General features: G+C 44.0%; 1 protein-coding gene across 3 annotated transcripts in view; it reads left to right on the top strand.

The window, feature by feature from the left end:
- The window catches only part of sgsm2 (small G protein signaling modulator 2), a 98,874-nt gene that overhangs the window by 58,228 nt on the left and 25,184 nt on the right, over positions 1 to 15,462 (top strand). For all 3 annotated transcript variants that reach the window (XM_034603741.1, XM_034603742.1, XM_034603743.1), the window contains exons 4-5: positions 14,400 to 14,567; positions 15,021 to 15,088. In XM_034603741.1, the coding sequence (XP_034459632.1) occupies positions 14,400 to 14,567; positions 15,021 to 15,088 (236 nt within the window). The remainder of the gene's footprint in view (positions 1 to 14,399; positions 14,568 to 15,020; positions 15,089 to 15,462) is intronic.

Genomic DNA, 15,462 nt, shown 5'->3' on the forward strand with positions numbered 1-15,462 from the left:
TGCTCACGCTTCATCAGAAGGTTAGGGTTAGGGCCTGAACAGATCTATTAGTCTGTATGTAGTGATAGTGATAGCCCCACCTACTGGCAACAGAAAGTAAGCCTTGTTTTACAACTTTAATTTGATTTACATAAAACTTTCACAGTGTGGTCTGCACTTGATGGCGTGGACCATAATGCGTGACGGACACAGGAAGTGAAGTGTTTAGCATTCCAGCGGTGCGCAAAGCACACGCAACACGGAGCCGTTTAGCCGGTCCCTCTTCGCAGCCCTTGTGTCAAATATCTATGTGTAGCAGTAAACATGCTGCAGACATCAAAATTATTATTAAAGAATGCAGGCATGCATTCTGCGATAGGTTGTACTACGGTTATGTTAAATATCTGTGTGGATTCAGGGACCAGGGCAGCAGTGGTGGTAGCAGCACTGAAATGAAAAGGAGTGCGAGGTGTACCGCCGGGACTTGAATCTGCATCACTTGCAGAGTAGGCGAAGGCGAGACGTGAACCAAGATCCTGACATGACCTTTCCTTTGTCATTCGGTAACAAGGGTTCATCTTGCTTCACTCGAGGACGCCATTGGAGATGTCGGGTTGTAGGAGATAGGGGACAGAAAGCAGTGTTAGTTTGTGATATGACAACAGTTGAACCTTTTCCCTCTCTATCAGATTTTGAGTGCTTAAGGTGGATTGAGAACATGAGGTGTCGAAGGTGATATCGGATATGGTAATCTCAAGCGAGGGGTCAAAAGTCTCTGCTGGGCACTTGGAATCTAAATAGTAGAAAAGTTAGTAGTGTTTTGAATCTTTGAGATATGGTTTGAGAATCATATTTTATGTGAATTAATAAGCTTACAGGCAGGAAAGCTAAATATCCAAATACTTAAAGAAACATGGGGTTGCAGTAGCCCGAACAGAACAGCAGAAAGGGTCAGACTGTGGAGTCAAATGCTCAGAGAATAAATACACACGGGAAGCAGGTACAACTGGACACAGGTGAAACACATCAGTTACAGCAATCGTAAATGGGCCGCCTGTGGCTGAGGGGTAGAGCGGTCGTCCTCCAACCAGAAGATCGGCGGCTTGGGCCGAATGGCCCCTCATAGATGTTGAATGGACTAAATGGAAGTCGCTTTTGAAAAAAGCATCAGCGAAATGACATGTAATGTAAAGTTGACAAAGACAAGAAGCAAGACAACCTAGAGACAGAAGCAACTTACAAAAAAAACAGAATCGTTAAATGGGCAGATCATAACATATAGGCAGATAAGAAGCTAAAAAAATCTTTTAGGTTGATTAACAAGTTTGACTGTCTTTCCTTTCCAGACACAGGAAGTAAACGCCTTTTTCACTTCTTACCACAACTACTTCAGACACAGCTAAGTTTAATACTATTCATATCTTAAGGGAAAGCCTCTATAAAAGTGTCTGATGTTATCCCAACTGTGTATGATTTATGGCATTTGGCCTCGCTAGAACAGCAAGACATTTAGACAGCACAATGACTCTGTACCTTTGAGCATCAGTATGAAATGATCATTTATATTTATTGTTGTTAAAACAATGAAATTACTACAAAGAGATGAAAATGTCTGAAAAGGAATGCAAACCCCCCCGAAAGAGACAAGATATCAAAAGCTACGAAAAAAGGCCATAAAGGTATGCAAATTGATACAAGACACAAAACAATCAATAATTCACACGCAAAGAGTTTATAACGACAAAGAGATGATCACAAAACAAACTAAACTACAAATAACATGACCTCAATAAGATGCTTAATGACTTAAAGGACACACAAAATGACCACTTAGAGGCAAAATAACTACAAACGATTTCGTTTTGTGTCTCTGAGAGAATGAGATTTCTGGTTCACCTGCATAATATCACTAATGCATAGCAAAATATCACTTTGTCAAAAAGTAAGCTATGTTATTTGTAGCTTTTTCTGTTGTCTCTCACTCACAATGTCTTACTGATATTTAGGAGGACACACGTGTCCATAATCCCCTCAATAAATGAAACTGAATTTACTTAATGATTGTTCATAAGTGACATATATAAGTTTGAATTTACTTAAATGGTGTTATTATTTTTTGAATTACATGTCTGCTGTTTTAGAGGACTGTTAAGCAATTTACACAATCTTCAGTTCACAAGTTTTCTTAAGAAAAGCTTTGCAATTCAGCTCCATAAAAACCATTGGAGCCACAAAACGGGTATTGTGCTTTTACTTTTAAGACAAATTGGCCAACAGGAAGTAATTCTGTTGAATGTTGCTCATGATGGATTAAAACAAATTATCGAAGCGATCTGGCGGTGATTCTGACCTGCAGTTTGGCCCAGGTACGGAACTATTATGTTCATTAAGACATTTTGGCTGTTGAGCAATAATAACATCCAACCACTTGTCATTGACTTGCACAATTTACATCTATCACTATTAGGCTGTGTTTCTTATTGTCTTGAGCTGAGATTGAGGATTCATTCATGACTTTGAAAACAGTTTTTTGCCCTCAACATCCACTCAATCACTTGTTATAAGCTTTCAAGTGGGTAGGTAAACCTTTAATTATATACATGTTTATAGTAATAGATGAAAAAGATTCTGTTTGAGGTCTTCACAACGAAAAATAATTTGCTACATTAGCAATTCAAATGTAGTCTGAATGCCTTGTACCCCATGGGTCAAGGAAAGATGGTAATATCGATCAATCAAATTTGATTTGTATAGCCCATATTCACAAATCACAATTTGTCTCATAGGGCTTTAACAAGGTGCAAAACATCCTCTGCCCTTAACCCTCAACAAGAGTAAGGAAAAACTACCAAGAAACACTATTAACGGGGGGGGGGGGGGAGAAACCTGATAGGGGCCACATGTGAGGGGTCCCTCTCCCAGGATGGACAGAAGTGCAATAGATGACACGTGTAACATAGAACATCAGCAAAATAACAGTATTTACAACATTGATTAGAATAAACAGTTTGTCGCATAATGGAAAGTAAATGAATTGAGGAGTTATTGTCAGTAATGGTAGAGTATCTGAGTAGGCATATTGTATATCAAGCAGTCTTGTTGTAATCATAGTCCACAATCAGCTAGAACCCCGATCAGGATCCAGCACCACTATCAGATGCCACCATAATCCACAATCCATCATCATGATCCTCTGACGCCATCAGGATCTACCATCAGCTGCCACCTTGATCATGGTCCAACACCACTGTTCACGATCAGCTATCCACCATCATGATCATGTTTCCTAGTGGAAGCATATATAATGAGAAGAGAATTGGGCCAAACACAGAACCATGAGGAACACCGTGGTTATTTTTGGTGTGAACAGATGACCCATCATTAATTTGTACAAATTGGAATCGATCTGAAAAACAGGATTTAAACCAGGTTAGGGCGGTTCCTTTATTGCCAATTAACTGTTCTAGTCTCTGTAATAAAATGTGATGATCGATAGTGTCAAATGCTGCATGAAGATCTTACAGGACGAGGACAGACACAAACCCTAGATTGCACTAGTGATCTAATGCACTTGCACTTTATGTGGATGGCATATTGGCATTTGTGTGTTGTTGCTGGTATGGTACATTGCAAAAAAAGGGGCGGTAAAATAATGTTCTGCTTAGAGTGGCAGAAGTGCCCGCGCTAGTCCTTGCCATACAGTACTGGTTTTAAAGCAACATATGCCTCAAGTTAAAACATGAATAGAAGTTCTTAAGTAAAGAGGAGTTCACGTTTCAGACTGCAAAACAAATTAATTTAGAAAAGGAAAAACCTGTCTCTTCAACATTCTGTCTTATATCTGATGTCATCCTGGCACTCTACCATCCTCTGGAGTACTGGCACCTCACACGCACACACAAACTTCAAAATGTGAGGGGCCTGCAGAAATCGTGACTTAGAAAACACACACACACACACACACACACACACACGATATCTAACAACGTGACTATGGCAAGCGAGTCCCCCTCAGCACAGACGCACAAACACTCATTAGCCTGTTGAAATGGGTGTGAGTGGTTGTGTCTGATTGCTGCCACAGTTCTAACTCCAGTCCTGGATGAGAAGATGCTTGTTACGTCCCTTTTCTTTCCTATAAAACAGAGACAAACACAGGACAACCAAAATAATTGATGGAGTCAAACAAAGGGAAGGTTTTACAAATGTGGGGGAGGTGAGGACAAGGTGGTTGGTGTCAAAGAAAATGAAATTAATGTAACAAAATAAGACCTGATCTATTGTCTATCAATCTACACAGGTGGCGGCCATCATCATCATCTTCATCATCATCATCATCACCATCATCATCATCTTAAGCAACAGCAGCACCTGAGAGAGATAGACAGGGGAGGGAGAGAGAGCTAGGCAGGAAGAATGCTGTTAAATGCTTTTCATTTATTTACTCTAACATTGTTAACTTTTAAATCAGAGGTCTTCAACAGGGGGTCCGCGACCCCTAGGGGGTCCGCGGAGGTACTGCAGGGGGGTCGCGAAATTTTTGGTTGATTAGACAATTTTTTATATATATATTTATTTTTGTATTTTTTTTCCAATCAATTTTTTTCCACAAATTTAAATGTCTTTAAATACACATGAACATGAATCCAACATATTGTAGCGAACGGATAAATGGAGGCAGAAGACGTTATCTTTCAGTCAGCAATGCACACATTCAGCGTCACACAATAATAAAAACATGAATATATGAACCTGTGTATTATTTGAATAGCTTAGTATTGAATGCACAATAACAGGGTAGCTATGTTTATACATGGCACTAGGCCCAGTTTAATATAAAACACTATTTTATACAATATATATAGTAGGGGGTCCCTGCTCCATCTCTCCATCAGTTTGGGGGTCCTTGGCCTGAAAAACGTTGAAGACCCCTGCTTTAAATCATTTGACACCATGTGCACTTGTATATGATTATATTATTATCAATATTATTACCATTATTTCTGTTGGTCTCTAGTTTATGTTGAGCTTAAAAAGTAAAGGATCTTACATTTTCTTTAATGCACTCGCAAAGTATTTATGTGAAATACCCTTGGAGTTATGACCAGTACACTGAGTTGGAAATGTAGAATTGTTGGCATGGCCAATTCATTAAATTATGTATCGTTATTGAGTCTGTGGACTTTAGACAATGATAGACCTTACTATGTCAAACATGGTCCTAAAGGTTAGGCTCAGGGTAAAGAAACTTACTGTTTTGTTATTTGTTCAGTATTTTTTGCCATTATGAAACCAACTAAACCTTTTCAATCAACTGACAAACACAAAACTTAAAACATAAACATACATATGCACATATGTAGTGTTGGTGTTTATATAATAATCTCCCTCTCACCCTCCTTTGGGGGGGTCTGTATTGTCTTCCTCAAGCTCAGGTCCTCTACCAGAGACCTAGGAGTCTGAGGGTTCTGCGCAGTATCTTAGCCATTCCTAGGACTGCGCTCCTCTGGACTGAGGCTTCAGATGTTGATCATGGAAACTGTTAGAGCAACTCTCCCAGTTTGGGGGTCACAGCCCCCAGTGCTCCTATTGCCATGGGGATCACATTAGTCTTGACCTTCCACATTTCTTCCAGCTGTTCTTTCAACCCTTGGTACTTCTCAGTCTTTTTCGTGTTCCTTCTTTCTGATGTTGCTGTCATTACCACATCTACTATTTCTGCCTTCTTCTGCTGTTTGTCGATCACCACTACATCCGGTTGGTTAGCCAGTAGTTGTCTGTCAGTCTGGAATCTGAAGTCTCACAGGACCTTAGCCCTTGTGTTCTCAATCACCTTCGGTGGTGTGTCCCATCGGGCTTGTGCACTTCTTATCCATACTGGGTGCAGATGTTCCTGTACACTATTCCAGCTACTTGGTTGTGCCTTTCCATATACGCTGTTCCAGCTTTCACCTTACACCCTGCTATTATATGCTGGGATGTCTCAGTCTGCACCTTGGGTCTTGTCTGATGTGGTAAACCCTGGCCTTTATTGCTCTTGTTTGTAGGGCCTGTTCCTGTGCGGCCATGATTAACGCCTCTGTGCTGTCTGTCACTCCAGCGTTCTCTAGCTAGGTCTTCTTGATATCAGCCACATACTCTATCTGGCGGTGGTACATGCCGTGTAGGGGCTTGTCCATCCATGTTGTTTGCTCCTTGTCTTCTTCACCTTAATTCTGTTTCTGCTGTCTGAGGCATTCACTGTTTAGCTTATCATTTGGGGCCCTTTTCTTGATGTATTTATGGATGCTTGATGTCTCATCCTGGATAGAGGCTTTGATGCTCACTAGTCCTCGGCCTCCTTCTTTCCGCTTAGTGTATAGCAGGGTGCTGGACTCGGGGTAAAACCCTCCATGCATGGTGAGGAGCTTTCTTGTCTTGATATCTGTGGCTTCTGTTTCCTCTTTTGGCGAGTTTATGATGCCAAAAGAGGACTTTTATGAAGTAAAAGAGCAAAGGCTAAGATTCTAAATAACATCATCCTATGTTTGCTCAGAGGCATAGAGAAGAGACAGCCACATTTATTAATGGTGTGGTATGTTTTAGTTTGATTTGATTTTTCAATCTTAATAACATTATCATTTGGACTTGTCATCAATAAAAAAACAAATGTTAAATGTATATATCCGCCTTCTTTCATTTATCTTTCCGTTCCCACAACAATATACATAGAAAATGGGGATTTTTCGGGCGTTTAGAAATGGTGATTAATCGTGATTAATAACAGCTATCCTGTGATTAATCTGATTAAAAATTGTAATCGTTTGACAGCACTAATATATATATACACACAATATACATATATAATATGTACATGCCCTATCAACAAGGCAAAAAATCATGAGGGGATGATTAACATATCAATGTCTGGTCCAAACAGGACCTCTGCCCCAATGATGTAGCGTTCCCTGGAGAAGTGGGTATATTCTTTTTATTTATGGCACAGCTTATTTTAGCAGCCCGTCCAGCAAAGGATAAGCTGCTTGTGTTATGTTAATCTACATTTGCATATTTTGTTCAACCACAAATGGCCCAAGAGTGTTTGCGTATTGACACTTACTGGCCCACAGTGTTCAGAGTGAATAAACTGTACGATTATGTATTTTGAGTCAACTATTCCTGAGTCCATCCACACAGGCAAATTATTCTCTCATCTTGAAAGTAGTGGATGGGCCAGTAGTTTATCTTGTTAACTGTCACTTAGAACAACTGATTCGCATGAGATAGTACTAATAGTACTAAGTACTAACCATTTACATGGTTCTGCAATTACTCACTGGGATTGACGACTTCACTTGAAGTTGTTATTTCAGAGGCACCATCAGCATCCTCTCTGATGGGGGTGGGGTCGTTGGGGAATGAGCATGCAACGATGCGGCCATCACTACCTGAGCTGCCGGCTAGCAGCACAGATGTGTTATGTTTGAATTTTATTAGAGGCCATATACAGTTGCATTTTTATTTCAGTTAGCTGGGAGGTCAAGTAAGGGGCAGATTATATGTTTTCCCATGAAGGCAAACACAGAACTGATTGGCTCTGATTGTAAGGGTTTGTTTTTGATCTGGACCCGAAAGCAGACACAGAGATGGATTGGTTTGTGAGTGAGCAAAAAGTCTTTTAATGAAGCGCAGAGGCAGGCAGGTAACAAGCTGGGTGCTGGCTGAGACAGCCTGTGATCCAGTGAGCTGGAGATAAGGCAGGCAGGTTGGCTCTGGCGATCCTGAGGCACAGAAGAGAAAAAGCATTAGGAAGTTTCACGAGAGGCATACAAAATAGTTTCCACTAGAAGACGACTTGAAATCGGCAGAGAGTGTGTACCACTGAGGTGACAAAACAATCTGGCGATGAGTGGAGAGAAGACCAGGGTTCTCTTTCAACATTCGTTTCGGTATCTCACTCTGGGACACGATCTCCGCGCTGTCCCCCAGAAGCAATTTTACACTACGCCAGTCCTGACTGGCAGGCAGACGTGACGTCTGTCACTAGAGGAGGGACTTCCTCCTTCTATATAAGACCGGATGTCACGTCATCGCCTCAGTCTAAAACCTCTTCTCGCTCCTAGAAGCATTATCTCAGACAGCAGGTGTAGCTGAAGGGATAACAAAACTGTTCACAGAGCGAGCTAACCACTCGGTCGATGAGCGTTACTTGAACGCTGCATAGCTGGCTGAGTTTAGTAGATAGTCACCATACTAGCTACTCACCGCTTCCAATTTATCGGAAGAGATGGCAACCATGGACCCTGCTCCTGTCCTCACCATGGACGCAAGGTACAAGGTACCACCGAGGTTGTGCACATGTGGAAACAAAATCTCGGGGGCAGATACCCATTCTGTATGTTCGACGTGCCTCGGGCTGGAACACGCCCGAGAATCGCTAACATCCCCAGACACCTGCGAGCACTGTGCACGCCTTTCCACAAAAACCCGCCGATGCAGGCTAGGGTGCCAAGCTAGTTTGTCAGCGGTGGATCCTATGATAGGGGTAACCGTCCACAGGATAGTGCGGAAGACACCCAGGGGAACACCTTTCCCGTGGGTGCCAGCTGGGGCGATCAGCTCGACGCCGTGGCACCACTACATGACTCCGACGAGCCCGAGACCGATCTAATGTCCGGGCAGGGCGTACCGTCGGAGGTGACTCCGACTCACTGGAGTCTATTAGCCTCGGCTCCTAGGATGACAAGGTGGACGTGGAATCCGCTTTCACCCCACCAGCCACGAGGCTGGTGTCCAAAGATGGTACATGCATGGACCTGCACGAGGTCTGTAAGAAAGCGGCCGTTAAACTGGGAATTGCGTTGCCTGAAGCACTCACCGAGACCACCATGTCCCGCTATGAGGGTAAAAGGCTCCCCAGAGCAAAAGCTTCCACCAAACAGCTTCTGCCTGTGTTTCCCAAGTGCCTGGAGGAGGCGACACGGTCCTGGAGTAATCCAATCTCCGCCAAACACCCCGCCCAGGGAGGGGCGACGTTGGACTGGGCTGATATGGAGGGAAAAGGCTTCTCCCACCTGCCCCCTGTCGAACCTTTACTAGCGACTCACCTCCACCCGACTCAGAGGTCCACCATGACCTCAGCCGGCCCCACCCTGCCCTCCAAAGCGGACTGTTTCCAGTCGTCGCTGACAGAGAAGAGCTACAAGGCGGTGGCCACATCGGTGAAAGCTCTGAACGCCTCTTCGCTGCTGCTCTCCTACCAGGCTGAGTTGGAGGATGACATGGTGGCTTCACCTTACATGGCGGTATGGGACGAGCTGTGAGTGGTCACGGACCTCTGCCTGCGTCTGCACAGATGCGCTGTCCAGGCATCTGGAAGAGCCATGGCCCTGATGATCACCCAGGAGAGAGCTCGGTGGCTAAATTTATCTAGCCTCTCCCAGAAGGAAAAGGCCCAACTCCTCGATGTTCCCGTGGACCCGAAAGGCTTATTCGGCCCGGCGGTAGCCACCATGCAAAAACGCTGTGAGGAGAAAAAGAGAGAGAGGGGGAAGCGCTCCAGCTTTCCCTCCCCAGGAAAGCGCCGGCCGCTCCCCCAGCCGCACACCGGCAAATATTCGCCCAAGCCGTGGCACGGCCAGGTTCCTGTAACCCGAAACGTCAGACTCACCCTCAGGCTGGCGGTCGGGGCCAGAACAAACCACAGGAGCTCAAAGGCGCCTGGGCGAACAAACCCTTCGCTTCCAGCGTGACAGCGGGAGATCCAGCTGCCCATCCTGCCACTCTGGGTGCCAAGAAGAAGAGGCGCGTTACCTAGCGCACCTCCGCCAGTCGGGGGGGACGGGTTCAGCCAGACGCCTGCGTCCCTCCCGGTGGAAGGGGTTCAGCTCCGAGGGGCTTGTTCCAGAACCCACAAAAGGCGTGCAGAGGCCATGTTGGCGCTCAAGGTTCACGTACAATCAAAGAAAGGAAAGGTCAGCGCTGCAGAGAGCTCTGTGGAGCCGCAGCCGAGTGTTTCCAAAAGCACACAGTGCACAAGCACAAACCCGTGCCCAAACAAACACAAAATTCCTTTTCCCTCTGTGAAATGTTCAATAAATGTCATATGCGGTGCGCATCCAGGCCAAATACCGAGGGCTTAACCTCACTAAAAAACGAATAGAAAATGACAAAAACAATCAAAATGATAGAGGAACGGAACATGGGGGTGCGGGCTCGCATAACACCACAAGGGGGCAGTATGGCTCCACTTATGGCACAGCGACCCAGCCTGCCTTTTGCAAAGGGCAATATGAGCGCTGGAACCACGCAGCTCGTGTTACCCACCACTGCTCAGGCACTAGGGCCGCTGGCGGCTCGAACCCGACAGTGGCGAACCGGTGGGGCATCGGAGTGGGTAATGAAGACTGTGACCAGGGGCTACAGGCTTCAATTTGCGGCCACTCCACCCCATTTCAACGGGATATTGCAGTCACAGGCGCAGGGAGAAAAGGCGCATATCTTGCAGAAAGAAATCACTGCTCTGCAGAACAAGGGGGCTGTTCAGGTGGTTCAACGAGAACAGAGCCACAGTGGCTTCTATTCAAGGTATTTTCTGATCCCGAAGAAGGACGGGGGTGTACGTCCGATAGTGGACCTGCGTGCACTTAACACATACATGAGGCGGTACAAATTCAGAATGCTGACACATTCAGCACTGATCCGCTTTGTGCATCCAGGTCACTGGTTTACAGCCATAGACCTAAAAGACGCATATTTTCACATCCCTATTTATCCTCCCCACAGAAAATATCTCAGGTTTGCCTTCCAGGGTATAACATACGAATACCTGGTCCTCCCGTTCGGTCTTTCATTAAGCCCACGGGTGTTTGTGAAATGCACCGAGGCAGCTGTGGTGCCCCTGAGGGAGGGGGGTATGCGTTTAGCGATGTACATAGACGACTGGCTGATAGCAGCACAGTCGCCCCAGCAAATTCAGGCCCACACTAGTCAGCTCACATCGCATCTGGCGGCCCTGGGTTTTACAATAAACTGGGAAAAGAGTGTTCTGATAAAGAGTGTTCTGATAAAGATAAAGAGTGCCAGATAAAAGCTTTCCAAGCTTTTATCTGGCACTTTTTCACAGGGGGGCATTGCTAAAGTTCAGGTCGTGCCTCAGACTTTTAGGGCTGATGGCCTCAGCTCTGGTGGTCAAGGTATGGAGGCTTTAAGAGCCCTACACCTGGAATTTTGACATTCCTACAGGAACGTTTGGACAAGGGTCTGGCGTTCTCCACGGTCAAAGTGTACTTAGCTACTATTTCAGCATGTCACATAGGCTTTGGGGGCAAAACGCCGGGACAGCATCCTCTCGTTTGCCAGTTTATGAATGGCGCTCGGCAGATGTGGCCAGTGTCAAGGAGCTTAACCCCACCGTGGGATTTGACACTGGTGCTCGAGGCGCTAATCTTGCACACCCTTCGAGCCACTACAGCAGGTAGAGCTTAAGATGCTCTCGTTTAAAATGTCTCTCTTACTGGTGCTGACATCTGCAAAGCGCGTAAGCGACATTCACGCACTGTCAGTGAATCCGTCATGCATGCGTTTTTTTATGGGGGATTTAAACGTTTTTCTCAAACCAAATCCCGCGTTTGTGCCTAAGGTTTTTAACTCGGCATTATCATATCGCCCTATTGAACTGTCGGCGTTCCATCCTCCACCGTTCTCCACGCTGGAGCAGGAACGGCTGAATGCTCTCTGCCCGGTGCGCGCATTACGCACATATGTGGACCGGACATCTGGCTTCAGGAAATCAGAGCAGCTGTTTGTGTCTTGGACTACGTCGCACTCGCCTCTTAAGAAGCAGCGTTTGTATTGCTTTATCGTGGAGGCGATTGCCACAGCCTATCATTGCAGGGGATTACAACCCCCCATAGGCCTGCGCGCACATTCCACTCGTGGTATGGTTGCGTCATGGACACTGTTCCAGGGCGTGTCTGTGGAAGAGATATGTGAGGCAGCCAGCTGGGCAACGCCTCATACCTTCACCAGATTTTATAATCTGGATGTTACTGTACCTACATGGTCTCATACAGTTCTGAGCGTGGGGTCAGTCACAAATGTCCCTGTCTGACTGACTGATTGATTCGTTAGTTATTGGTCTTCGAGGTAAGCTTATCTGGCAATGCGGGAGTCGCTATATCCCATAGTGAGATACCTCACTCATGTTTCAGAGAACCGGGGTTAATTCCTTAACCTAAAGTTCTTGTAGGGCTGCTGATGAGGTGATTGCGACCAGGTGTGGGACTCGTGCCACTGCCACTCTCAAACACACATTCACACATGCACTCACAGGGGAGCAGAGAGAAAAAAGGGAAAAACAAGAGGAACGGCCGTAACACTGATATTCTTATCCTAACTAACTAAAGTACCAACCTACTTAGACAAAAGTAAGGCGCGTCATGTTTTCGCTGTAATAGGAAAAAAATTGGCTCACAGCATCAGTGGCAAATTTAGAAATGGTTAAATGCTTTGGGGGTAAATGCTTTGCTGAAAAATAAATGGTTATACGCCGTGTACCTACATATACCCTGCACTACACCACTGACTGCAACTGCAGGGCAGGAAGGTAATAAGGAACCATGTAGGCCAGTGGTCGCCAACCCGTCGATCGCGATCTACCGGTCGATCTCCCAGTCTTCACTGTCGATCTCCGAACTCTCTGGACTCACTGGCTGTCGTCGCGCCGCAGATCAGCTGTGTGTCGGTTGTCTGTTTTTCACACACGCTGTGTGTCCGCTACTGGTGGTGGAGTTGCAGGTTTATCTCCTGCATTTCCTTCAAGAACAAGTTGGTTCATGTACTAAAGTAAATGTCAGGACTCTACGGTATGAAGATGCGCATCTTTCGGTCTGTCGATAACAAACAAAGCCCCGTTGGAACAAATGAGTGGATTCAGAAAGTGAAACGCTGGAGTGCTTTTACTTTGAAACGGGTTCGGGAAGTGATGTAAATACGTTTGTGTCATAGAGAGATTAACATTGTGGTTCACAGCAGAATAAACAGAGAAAATGATCTTTCACCTGATTTTTTATGTTTATCTGATGAATTTATGTCACAAACAAATGGTTGCAACACTTTCTGTATGCCTTTTCAAAATAAAAGCACTCGAGCGTTTCTGTTGATGGAATCCATTCCCATGTTTAAAAAGGTTTTTTTTATTGTGAAATATTTGCTGGAGCGGAAGATGCACGGCTTCATACTGTGTAGTACTGGTATTTATTTGAGTACAATGGACTTCTTTCATACAAGGAAATAATCATATTTGTGGCCATATTCAAATCAAAGCCTATATTTAAAAACATTGTGCTGCAGTAGCAGCTCCTCTGCAGAACATGTTGTGGAACTGAGAAGCTTCATATTTTGCATTGTAAATATGAATTGATATTAATTTGAATATTGTGCATTGAATAGAAAGATTTGCACAACTGCCTTTCTTTGTGTATATTTATTTCTTGTACATTCAGCCTTAAACAGAAATTGCAAAAAATAATAAGTATGACCCTCCTAAGTGGTTTTTTTGGAAGATATCAACAAAATCCAGCTGTTTGCTGTCCTGGCTCCTAAATGGTGGAATGAGCTCCACATTGACATCAGGACAGAAAGGCTACACATCTTCCACCGCAAACTAAAAACACACCTCTTCCGACTATACCTTGAATAAAAGTTTAAACTAACAATTTAGTAGCACTTAAATGGCACTTACTTATAGCACTTTGTAGTTTGGCTTTTTTTTGAAGAAATTGTACTTTCTTGATTCTTGTTGTTCTGGGTTTGTTCCTCATGGTTGAATGCACTTATTGTGAGTCGCTTTGGATAAAAGTGTCACCTAAATGAAATGTAATGTAATGGTAGATCTTAAGTTTGGAATTAAAAGGTGATCTTGGGCTCGAAAAGGCTGGTGACCACTGATGTAGGCTATACAACCATTCCAATTATATTTATGTTGTAACAGCATATGTCTCCATTTATACATGCATATCTTGGTTTGAAAAACAAGGTGAAGGGTTTCCTAAGAAAAGTTTTGAATTGTGTTATATTCAAAAAACAAGGAGTGGATTTATGACAGCGACCATGAGATTGCAACATATATACTCATATAAAATAACCCCAAAAACATATCAGCAAAAAGAATAACATCACAATTGTTTAATTTGATATGCCCTGGTGGCCAAATTGTTACAGTGCATGCCACACGTCCATAGTGTCTTCGGTTTGATTTTAGCCACGAACCTTTGTTGCATGTCATACTCGCTTTGTTTCCTGTTTTCCATTCTTGTCTAAATCTTAAATATTTATATCAGATTCAAAAATCCTGTTTCTGCCAGGGTCAGATACAAGCAGAAGCATTTCCCTGTAGTAATGGTTATTAATGGTTCTGACATGTGCTTTTTTCTCTGCAGGAGAACTCAGAGCGTGGGACATGAGCCTCTGAGGAGACAGGGCTCGTCCACCACCAGCCGCCCCCCTCAACCCCTCTCTGCTCAGGCCATCAAACACATCTGGGTCCGAACAGCTGTCTTTGAGAAAGTTCTGGACAAGATAGTGCAGTACATTGTGGACAACTCCAGGTGATTTTTTTTTATTCTTTGTTCCCAGGCATTGCACAGCAGTGACTCACAGCACACCACTCCACCACTGATGAGTCAAAACCCATAGTCAGCTGGATAACCAAATAATCGGGTTTTGGCCCCAGGAGGCAATGCAGCCATACTGTATGTTTTAAGTTGGGTTTACTGATATAATGATAAACAACAATATTCAGAGCTGCATTACATAATTTATAAGCTATAAACATTATATCTGTCTTTGCATGTGAGAAACAAATTTTTGCTCTTTGGAGATAAAATAAATTTGTTATAAAGTTGGCGCATGTGCATAGTTCTAATTATACTTATCTTTAAGCAAACACAATATTAAAACCAGTTTTCAGTTTAAATTTTATGATGATCAGGAGGATCAATAACTAATGACATTTAATGTTTTTCTGTCATTCACTTTTTTCTGTATGTTTATCATTACAGTAAATACTACGAGAGAGAAGCTCTAATGCATGACTCAGTCTTCGGGCCCATCTTGGCAGCCCTGCTGGGTAAGTATATTAGCGTGTGCTTGAACAACAAAAATGTACAAAATTACCAGAGATCAGTATCAAAATGTACAAAGCTACAGTATCCAAATTCATGTGAAAAGCCACTATTATATAAAATAATTACAGTCCTTGCAGGAGTTGCAATCATAGAAATTACCACAAATACAACTTCTTGCAGATCGATTGGTTGGAGGGTAAAATTCAGAGCCAGCTCTACTGAGAGTATAGCAGCAGGAGCTGAAAGCCAACAGCAGGAAGAGGACTGAGGCAAAATACCCAGACACAAAGTTTAAAACAGTCTGGCAGGAAGAGGAAGCAAACAAGTCTGTAGACTTAACCAAAGTGGACATGTTGAACAATGTGACAACCGGCTG

Source organism: Hippoglossus hippoglossus, chromosome 13 (assembly GCF_009819705.1).
Source record: "Hippoglossus hippoglossus isolate fHipHip1 chromosome 13, fHipHip1.pri, whole genome shotgun sequence".
Classification (NCBI taxonomy): Eukaryota; Metazoa; Chordata; class Actinopteri; order Pleuronectiformes; family Pleuronectidae; genus Hippoglossus; species Hippoglossus hippoglossus.